At 41.1% G+C, this 10213-nt stretch overlaps 1 protein-coding gene and 1 long non-coding RNA gene across 2 annotated transcripts in view; one reads left to right on the top strand and one right to left on the bottom strand.

The window, feature by feature from the left end:
* Positions 1-4316: 4316 nt before the first annotated feature.
* The window catches only part of LOC106523403 (uncharacterized), a 20470-nt gene continuing 14573 nt past the window's right edge, over positions 4317-10213 (top strand). Inside the window, exons 1-2 of the long non-coding RNA XR_001310890.1 lie at positions 4317-4481; positions 4592-4663. This is a non-coding gene — a long non-coding RNA (uncharacterized LOC106523403). The remainder of the gene's footprint in view (positions 4482-4591; positions 4664-10213) is intronic.
* The window catches only part of si:dkey-29p10.4 (E3 ubiquitin/ISG15 ligase TRIM25), a 9156-nt gene continuing 6521 nt past the window's right edge, over positions 7579-10213 (bottom strand). The window contains exons 6-7 of the mRNA XM_014016800.1: positions 8657-8811; positions 7579-8551 (exon numbers count right to left, since the gene is read on the bottom strand). Coding sequence (XP_013872254.1) covers positions 8007-8551; positions 8657-8811 — 700 coding nt within the window. The 3' untranslated portion in view covers positions 7579-8006. The remainder of the gene's footprint in view (positions 8552-8656; positions 8812-10213) is intronic.

The raw sequence follows: 10213 nt of genomic DNA, 5'->3' as shown, positions 1-10213 counted from the left end.
GTGTGTGTGTGTGTGTGTGTGTGTGTGTGTGTGTGTGTGTGTGCTGAAACAGCTGCACTGTAAGTCCATCCCTTGCATGTCAGTTATTCAGCATTTTTGATTCTTGTCTTGTTTCTTCCACTTTCTGTCTTTTGAACTCCCGTCTGCTCCGGCTCCTGCCCTTGATTTCCTCCTTTTGCTGGGTCAGACCCTCTCAGCAGGAAGCCTGGTTAAATCCTTCATCAGCCTGTCGGCAGTTTTCAGGTCTCAGTCAGCACAAAAATCTCCCACAATTAGGCATGTTTTTTTTTCAGTGTATGAATCTTAGGCAGACTGTGGAGAAGAAGCAGTCATTAATGCATGAAGATAAAATCTATTATTAAAGTATTTTCTTTTAGAGCACAAAGCTTTGAAAATAAAGTTGCATGTTTCTTAGACGTGCAGGTTACTTTGGTTCATCTCCCCACCAGCAGGTGCTCATGACGCCAACAACCTGAGGACTAAAACTCAACAAGTTCTGCACTTTAAACCAAAACTATTACTGTTAGACTTCAGCTTCCTCTTCTTGGCATATTCTGGAATTACTCTTCAAATTACAGACAAAACAGCATAATACTTAGATTGTCTTTTTAAAATAAAGTCACTGTTTCTTGAAGGAATGCATTGCACCCATCCACCTCGAATGCCTAAGCTTGAAACAAAAATTTATTACGATGTGTTAGCGCTTGGAAAATATGCTGGGGGATGTCAGCTGTCGCTGCAGGAAGGCGCCCAACGCTGACACAAAGAGACTGTGAAACAAAAGGCACCACTTTTATTCTGTGGTGAAATGCTGACAGGTGATTGGTTGAAGGATGATGGCACTTAAACATCAACCGAAGCAAAGAATTTGCTTCATGTACACATTCCATTATGCATTTAAAATAAAGAACCATTTGAAACAATAATTCCCATCACCAAATAATGATCTTATATCTTGTGTTATTGATAAAGGACATTTCGATGTTGGTCCAGCTTGGGAGGTGACTTTATCAGTGGTCATGAGATTTTGTGAGACAATCTGTTAGCACTTGAAATATGTGTTCCTTCCTCTACTATCACACCGAATTTGAGGTCAACATCTGTAAAAACAAATCAGGGTAGAAATGCTTTTTGTGTTTGGGAATGTCACTTAAGTTAAATCATAGATGTTGATCACTTCCTGAAAGTTTTATTCAAATCCATCTGTGGGTCATGAGATATTTTGCTAACAGATATGACTATAATAATTAGTGGACAAGTTTCAGTAATAGAGCTTGAGCAACCTATTAGTGCTCAGAGTTTGTGTTAGCGATGACAGCTACTGCCACACCTTATTTTAGCTCATTGTCTGTAAAATTAGTTGTGTTACATTTGTTTTTGTGTTTGCTAAAATTGCCTAGCTGTGATTGTGATGGTTATATTTAACCGGGTCGACTCTATAAGTTAATCAGTCGCGATTACGGTGGTTACTTTCTGAGAGTTTTATCAAAAGCGATCCTTTGTTTCATGAGCCATGTTGCGAACACTACAACCACACACACACAGATACAGGTAAAACCATTATCACCGTCACCTTCAGCTGCGGGTGATGATGAAGAACTGACAAGCAGACAGGTGGGAAAAAAAACCAGTTGTTTTTATGTTTCCATCAGTTCAACCATGACTGGAGCAGAAAGGAGATGAGACTAAATGAATTTACCTGCAGAAAGCTGAAGCAGAAGATTGGACATGAATGGACTCGCTTGTCACACGTTCGCTCTCAGATTTCTGCGGACCGTTCCAAAGCCCGGCAGGTGACTGGGTCAGATATGTGAGACTCATCGCTCACCTGAGCACACCGAACTGTTGTCATGCCAACGTGGGATACGGACACGCGGGTGTGCGTGCAGACTGTAACCTGCCTCGAGGCCATACTGGCACAGCACCAAGGAGGTCTTGATGTAACGCTGTTTCCCAACAACACACCATCATTAATAATGCCCACTGCAGATGGAGGAGCAAGTGTTGGACAAGCTCTGCCGCCTCAGAACCTTAGTGAGACGAGCCCATGCATCCTGCTGAGCTGAGCTGTGTGCAGGATGTTTTTGACACCCGCGTGAGTCAGTTGTCATTTTTGTTTGTTTTAAGAACAATTCTTGACACTTTAAACACTGCAAAGTCATGAAGACTGAAAAAAAGAATATATCATAAAATAAAAAAAATTAAAACCCATATGGTGGTGTGTTTAAGTTAAAAGTTTGTATTCAAACTTTGTGAGTGAATACTACCACATTTGTTTCCTTTAGAAACAGACTGAAAATAACAATCTCAATTCTCTCTCTCTAAAAATCTCTTTCTCTCTCTCTCTCTCTCTCTCTCTCTCTCTCTCTCTCTCTCTCTCTCTCTCTCTCTCTCTCTCATTTATTTATTTTTTGCTGTGGGAGATTTTTTTGTTCATTTCATTTAAAAAAACAAACAAAACAAAATGCATTACATACAACAAAACGATGCAAATAAAAAAATGAAAGGCAGCAGAAAAAGAGTCTCATATCTGCTCCTATTTACAACAAAAAAATTGTATTAATTTCAAACAATAATAAACCAAATAAAACAAAAATAAAAATTCAACTCCTCAAACAACTCATGCAAATACAAATTAAACAATTTCATATTTATTTTGCTTTGATCAATTATTAAAGGAAATAATAAATATAATAATTTCAGATAACTCCATAGTCTTTTACCTTTTACTGAAGTGCATCTGTCCTTCAAATTTGTTCAAATGTTTGGTTTAATAAACATTTGTAGTCCCTTCAAATTATAACATCTTTGCCTTTTAACAAAATTAGATTGGATGTTTGAAGGTAACACATTTTTATGAGCTTTATACAAAGCTTGCAAAATATGTAGATATAAAAATATTTAGACTGTTGGATGAGTTTTTACTGCTGTATACTTTTGCACATTGATCTGTTTAATCTGTCTTCGGCTGACTTGGCTCAGGATCAGCCAAACGTCGACTCAGTGCAAGATTTATGCAAACACACATGGGTGTTGGTCACTACTTTCTATTACAAAATCAACATTTTTTTAACCTTTAAAGTTACATCAGCTGGCGCAACAAGCAGCAGCAGACTTCAAAAGTAAACCTGAAATTGTTTAACCTCAGAGCAGTCCAGCACAGCGTGCATGTCACACGAACAGAGCCCGAGCGATGGAGGGGTGACTCTCTGAGGGCACGTTAAACGAAGGTCTGCTGCAGCGCAGACCAGGATAATTTCACACCATTCCACCTTCTTTCTTAACGATTACAGGGGATAGCAGGCAATCTGAGAGATAGGGGGAGAGTGCTGAGTGGGAAAGCTTTGCAGGTAAAGCGTTTCAACCCACTCTTTGTGTTTGCCACCTGAAAACAAACCACCAAACAATACAATATTTACAACCAGATTCAACATGTTGATTATTGAAGAGGTACTTTTATTTGATGTCAGCTACCAGGATTATCACTTTTAAATTGATGTTGGTGCCCTGTATTAGTCGTTGAAAGCGCAAGTTAAAAAACACACGTGCAAACCAAATGATCATTTTTATTCAACTGCTTTTTAACTTTAGAATAAATATGAATCCAGAGAGCAATACAATTAAAGCTGCCAACGCATTAGCACTCCCATTACTATGCTGCTCAGGATGTTTGTGTGTTTTCACCCCCATCTTTCAAAATGTGTGGCTCGACTGGGAATAATGTGCTACGAATTTTAGTGGCAGAACACAGTACAAAGTCAGAGAAAAAAAAAACAGCTAAAATTTCTCCAAAATCCAAAAATAGGATTTTAATAAAACGAGTGATGAGAACTCGGCTGTCCTTGGAGCTTTGTAGCTGGTGCACAATTCACAGTCAAACAGGTCACAGGAAGTTGGGCTTTACATTAGGGATGGGTGTTTCAATCCAAGTATTGATAGTTTCGATAGGATTGACACTGATGTGATGACATTCATACTTTTATCTCCCTTTTATTCTGAAAGAAAAACTTGCCTTTCACCACAAATAATAAATGCCTGAATTTTCCCTTCTCACATGCAGAAAGATTGATTCAGGAGATACCACTTGTATTTATTGTGAGTTGTATTCCTCCCCATTTTCTTCTGATACCTCCTCTTCCAAATTGTAATGTTTCAGCTGAAGGAGTACCCAAACACAAGCCTGAATCAACGAGACAAGGACACAGAGTAAAAATTTAAGTGTTTTTATTTACAGTGAAGACGGGTTCGAAGCAGGACCTGAAAAGTGAAAGTAAAATTATTAATAAAGAGTTCTTTCTTACAGGTTCCATGGAGGAGGCAGACACAGAGGAGGCACAAAGGTTCCAGGAGGTAAGTTCTTCAGGTTTTCAGGATGATTTTTGGTTCTGTGTTTTGTTTCCAGATCGTTGGAGAGTGACAGGGCGGTTAGTCCACAGCAAGGTTCCAGGGAGATCTCATCAAAAGGGTTTCCACAGTCACAGGTAAGCAATTAAAAAATGGTCACCAAGAGCTTTTCCTTGAAGGATACACAAAGAGCAAAATGGTTAATAAAAAATAATCTTGAAGACTGATTACTGGCTTTCATAATCAGTACCAAGGTGACTGAATAATCCAGCGATAAGTGGAACTTCTCGAGCTCAAGCATCAGCAGGATCCAGCACAGGTGAGTAATTGGCAGCTCCTCCTCCTGCCACTCAGGGTCTGGAAGGTGAGTCAAAAAAACCCCACACACACAAAAACCAACACAAACTCCACACAAATCAGAGTTGCTGGTCATTTGAAAAATTCCTCAGTGAAACACACACTCATGGCTGCAGCAGAGGATCCATGGTACCTGTCATCTGCAGCAACTTTATAGGCTCTGAGCGGCCTCAAAGACTATGTTGTTACATTTTGATCATGAGAGCCTGTACTTTCCTACGCTGGTCTCCCGTTTTGTTTGTTTTTTTTTTTCCTCTATAGGACCCTGGGGCCGGGGACAGTTGCAACATTGTTTGGGGGCGGTATATTATTAATACAATATATTTCTCTGTAAATCCATCCATCCATCCATTTTCTACCACCTATCCGGGGTCGGGTCGCGGGGGCAGCAGCTTCAGAAGGGAGGCCCAGACCTCCCTCTCCCCAGCCACTTCTTCCAGCTCCTCCGGGGGAACTCCAAGGCGTTCCCAGGCCAGCCGAGAGACATAGTCCCTCCAGCGTGTCCTGGGTCTTCCTCGGGGCCTCCTCCCGGTGGGACGTGCCCGGAACACCTCACCAGGGAGGCGTCCAGAAGGCATCCTTACCAGATGCCCGAGCCACCTCAACTGGCTCCTCTCAATGTGGAGGAGCAGCGGTTCCACTCTGAGTCCCTCCCGGATGACCAAGCTTCTCACCCTATCTCTAAGGGAGAGCCCAGACACCCTGCGGAGGAAACCCATTTCGGCCGCTTGTATCCGGGACCTCGTTCTTTCGGTCATGACCCAAAGCTCATGACCATAGATGAGGGTAGGAACGTAGATCGACCGGTAAATCGAGAGCTTCGCTTTCTGACTCAGCTCTCTCTTCACCACGATGGACCGGTACAGCACCCGCTTTACAGCAGATGCTGCACCAATCCGCCTGGATTGGTTTATTTCTCTGTAAATAAGTTTTATTATTTTTATATTTTTATTATTGCTTAATTTATAAAAAATGTAAGTTATAATGATATTACAGTGTTGTTTATTTATTTTTTGACCAAATGAAGATTGGGGGTGGGGTGCTCCGCCATGAGGAAGTTTGGCTTAAAGACACGTCCCAGGGGCGTTTCTGGCCCCCAAAGGTGTTTCTGGTCCCCACCTGTTGTTTTGCTCCTCAGCATGGCTGCCTAAAAATGCTGCAGGATTTCTCTCAAACATGCATGAATGAGTCAAAGTAAGGCTTTGGGCATGTTTTTTATGAGAGCATAACATGATATAAAACTCAAAAAAGTTGATTTTACATATTGCCCCTTTAAAACCATTGTTGAAAACAACAACCGCAGAAAATACATCTTAAACACTTAAAAGTTTTAAACTATAAAATTGTCATGAAAATCCAATACCCTTTTAAATGTAAACTTAATTTGAACATCTTAATATCATCTGTATGTGCTGTTTTTATATGGATTTTTCGTATGGGTACAGTTGCAACAGTCCCCCTGTCAGCCATGATAAAACCTCATGTTAGCTAAATAAGCTGATCTTGATCCATGCTACACATATTAGTTAAAAGTCAACATATCACTTGTTTAAACCATGTAAGTTTGAGCTGGATCACAAAAACAATGACAACAGTATAACAAAAATAAAACTGGGCAAAAAAAACTACTTTGGTAACTCAAAAACAGTTGTTTTTTTTAATAAATCCTGGAGCAGTTTTTGAATCTGCTCACTTTTTCTTTGCAAGGTGGGGCATCTGAGCATGTACAGTGTGAGTGTCATCACTCTAGCTTGTTTCTGTTGGGAGAAAAATGACGTGTTGCAACCGTCCCTTGTTGATACTGTCCCCGTCTCCCCTATGTTTCACACAAATTCTACAATTCTTGTCTTTCTTGAACACAAACACCTGAATGCATTTCACCACAGAGGGTCCTGGGGGGGTGAACCCTCTAATTGGAGCCTCACGGGGCCCTCTAATGAAGACCTTGTCCTTTCACTTAGCGACGCCTCATTGATCACTCACCAAGCAGTCCAGGGCTTTTAATACTTCATCATGTTTATTTTCCTCCCCTCCCCTCCCCACCTGTGCTACCTGTCATCTTTTTCTCTGACCAACACACTGAATGCAACGAGTCCAGCTTTGAAGAGCCTGTTTGAGTTCGAGAGGCACAGGAAGAGCAGAATTGAATTAACTCTGTTAAAGCCTCCTCCTCCTCTCAGACATGCCTCGCTTCTTTGCCTTCATGTGCCAGCAGGGGTTGGGGTGGGTGGATGGTGGTGCGAGGGGCAAAAGGAAAGCAAAAGGTTTGTGATTACCTTTGGATTGGGCGGCTCGGAGTGTGAAATTGTTGCCATGGTCCAATTGTGCACCTGTGTAGATGTAAGCCACTAAGTAACTCCTTGAAATTATGCCAAATTGGAGTCTTTCAGAGAAGGCAGACATTTCAGGGGAGAAATTAGTTACTGGTGATTATAAATTGTCTGGTACTGTTCCCCCCCTGAGAGCTCTTTTAATTTCCTTTTGATAAAACCCTTTATGGCTGTGCTGCATTTACTACTGTAAAAGGTTCAAATTGCAGTTATCCACGGACAGCTGCTGTAAAACCAGAGGGATTTTGTTTCTCTAATCCAGGAGAAATTCTGGTAAACGTATTTTCCTCAACGTCAGCAGCACGGACCTACTCAGAAGCCTCAGACTTCACGTAAAGGGACATTTTTGCATCTGTTTCCCTCTCTGATGCTGTCAGAAGTCGGAGGCAAAGGTTGTGTTTGCTGTCAGTAAAGCTCCCAGGCTGTGGGGGCAGATATTTCAAAGTTAGCACCTGTTCAGGGGAAAGCGCATCCCCCACACCTGCATTTCTATTGCAACTCAAACAGGATTAAAAAATAATAATCCCTGCAAATCAAAACGAATGGCTTTACTTTTGGTACAGAAACTGTTTTTTTATTTTATTTACACTTTATCTGAGCAACATGGTAAAGATAAGAAATGAAGAAGCAGTCGTAACATTAAAAACATGAAAAGATAAGCTAAAATCTGAAGAATTGTTCTGAACACCATTCATTTAAAAATCATAAAACTGCACCCTAACAGTTTTATTGTTTAAGACCGGTAAGTAGTCTGCACTTAAAAAGCTTATATTTGTACAATTCCAGTTTTGATAAATGATATCAATTTAATTAAATTTTTGCAGCTGAACATTCTCTAAATGCACTTATAACGATCGTCCAAAAGAAATTTATCCAGTTTGAAACATTTGAACAAGAAAATATGCTGAATAGTTGTATTAAAATGCTCAAGTTCTTATATGATCTGTGAATTTTCAGCAGAAGTGAGGACCTCGTTTATAACCTGAACAAATCGCAGATGCTCAGGTGTGTTTTGGACACAGAGAAGGCTGGGTACAGAGGGACAGAAAGGCCCTGCTTGTAGGAATGCAGTAAAGTAAGACTGCCCCCTGGTGCCACGTTAAAGAACGATAATATGCCCTCTTCAAAGTCAAGGAGCACTCCCACCCTCTGCAGCCCGTCTGCCTTCACTGGAATCGATTCTTTGTTGTGCAGAGCTTCCAGCTTCTTCTTGTCGTAGGCCAGGCACCAGGAGTAGCTGTTGAAGCCCAGGCGAGAGCTGTCCTTCTGGCCTTTCCTTTCCATCTGACTCTCGCAGAGCCCCACCTTCCAGCGGCCGTCGTCCACGGACACCGCCACCTCCCAGTACCAGCGCCCTCCCTCCAAGGCGGAGGAGGCTAGAACCTGTGGGAAGGAGCTGAAGCGAGCCTCGTGCTCGGTGTAAGCCTGCTGGGAGTCGCTGTAGACCACCCTCCTGTTGTTATCAGACAGCTGCAGCTTTGGATGAGCTGTGTCTGCGTCCAGGACGGGACAGGTGCCATCTGCAGCCAGAAAAGAACGTTATAAAAACACTATTCAGACATAAGGATGACGACTAACTGAACATGAGGGCTTTCAGGGTTTATCATTAACGTGAAGCGTCTTACAGAGGAGCCTGTAGAGGTCTCTGTCTTTGCCTGGCGCAGTGATGACAACAGCGTCCAAACGTTTTTCTGTCCACTTCTCCAGGCAGCTGAGTCGAGCGTGGTCCAGTTCTTCTGGACCCTCACACTGCTCCACACATTTCTCCACATCGCCGGTCCTGGTGAGGATGAGTCAAAAAACATTATTAAATTGGACAGAATTACCACCAGTAATGGGCAAAAACAGTACTGTACTATGGTAAAGAATTGGTCACGTTCTGCTTGGAAACACAGATAATACGCAGAAAACTATTTAAGTTTTCAGCTGAATGTTTGTTTTCAGATCTAAAGACTCCATTTTACCCCGAGCCTGTCTGTGGTTTAGGAGTCTAAACAAAAATGGCCACCGACTACATTACATGTGATGACAACTTCCTGTCTGCGTCACATCAGAAACAGGAGAAGCAAGCTATGAGACGGACATACCTGCCTTCAACACTCATCTACACCAGTGGAAGTGAAGTGTTTGTTTAGTTGTGAGGTTTTGTTGCTATGTGTGCAGAATCAGATATTCCTTTAGAAAAAAGGAAAAAGTTTTGCCCTGTTATATTTGTGAAAGTGCTCTAACAGTAATTAAATTTAGAATTTTGTGGCTATTCATGTGTTCATGTATTTTTCAGTCCCTTAATTGTTAAAGAAACAGTAATATAACATTATGTTAACACCATGTGACAGTTTACAACCAATCACAGATCGACGAATGTACTGCCCAGCCAATCACAGAGCTCTCAGCTCAAAGAGTTTCTTATCAAACAAGAGAGGTCAATCCCTCGCTGGAGTCCTGTTGTCTGGGCCAAAACAGATTAGCAGCCGAAAACTGGTTATGAGAAGATATGGTAACCGGACAGTGTCAAGGTAGAACAGATATACATAATTAATCCATAACACACACTTTTTAGGTTAATAAATATGGTTGAAATGAAAATTTGGAATTTAGAAAAAAATTAGAAAACAGCAGAATTTAGAAAAATAAAACTGAAAAAAGTGGAATTAGGGAAAAATAAATGGTTTTTGGGAACGAATACAACAGATTTTACTGTATAGGGTCTTAGTATTTGTCCGATGTTGAATATTGGCTTGAGCAGGGTGTGACTAGGGAGGCTGTCTTCCAATCAGAGGGTCAGGAGTTCAATTCTCTGCTCCGTGCCAAGTTGGCCTTGAGCAACAGACTGAAAACATTGCTGTCTCTGATAAGCTTATCAGTGTACTACTGTACAAGTGAAATATAGTAGTGGTCTACTTAGAGAGTAATGTTAATAACAGAAAGCACAGTATGAGTACAAGTGGATTAGAAACATTGTAAAACGATTTGCAGAACCTGGGGATGTTGAAAAGGTGCTATATACAGTTGTGGTCAAAAGTTTACATACACTTGTAAAAAAACATAATGTTATGGCTGTCTTGAGTTTTCAATAAGTTCTACAACTCTTATTTTTCTGTGATAGAGTGATCAGAACACATACATGTTTGTCACAAAAAACAGTCATAAAATTTGGTTCTTTCATAAATTTATTATGGGTC

This window comes from Austrofundulus limnaeus, unplaced genomic scaffold (genome assembly GCF_001266775.1).
Source record: "Austrofundulus limnaeus strain Quisiro unplaced genomic scaffold, Austrofundulus_limnaeus-1.0 Scaffold155, whole genome shotgun sequence".
Taxonomy (NCBI): Eukaryota; Metazoa; Chordata; class Actinopteri; order Cyprinodontiformes; family Rivulidae; genus Austrofundulus; species Austrofundulus limnaeus.
Note: the sequence above shows the minus strand (reverse complement) of the source record. Positions and strands in the feature narration are given on the sequence as shown.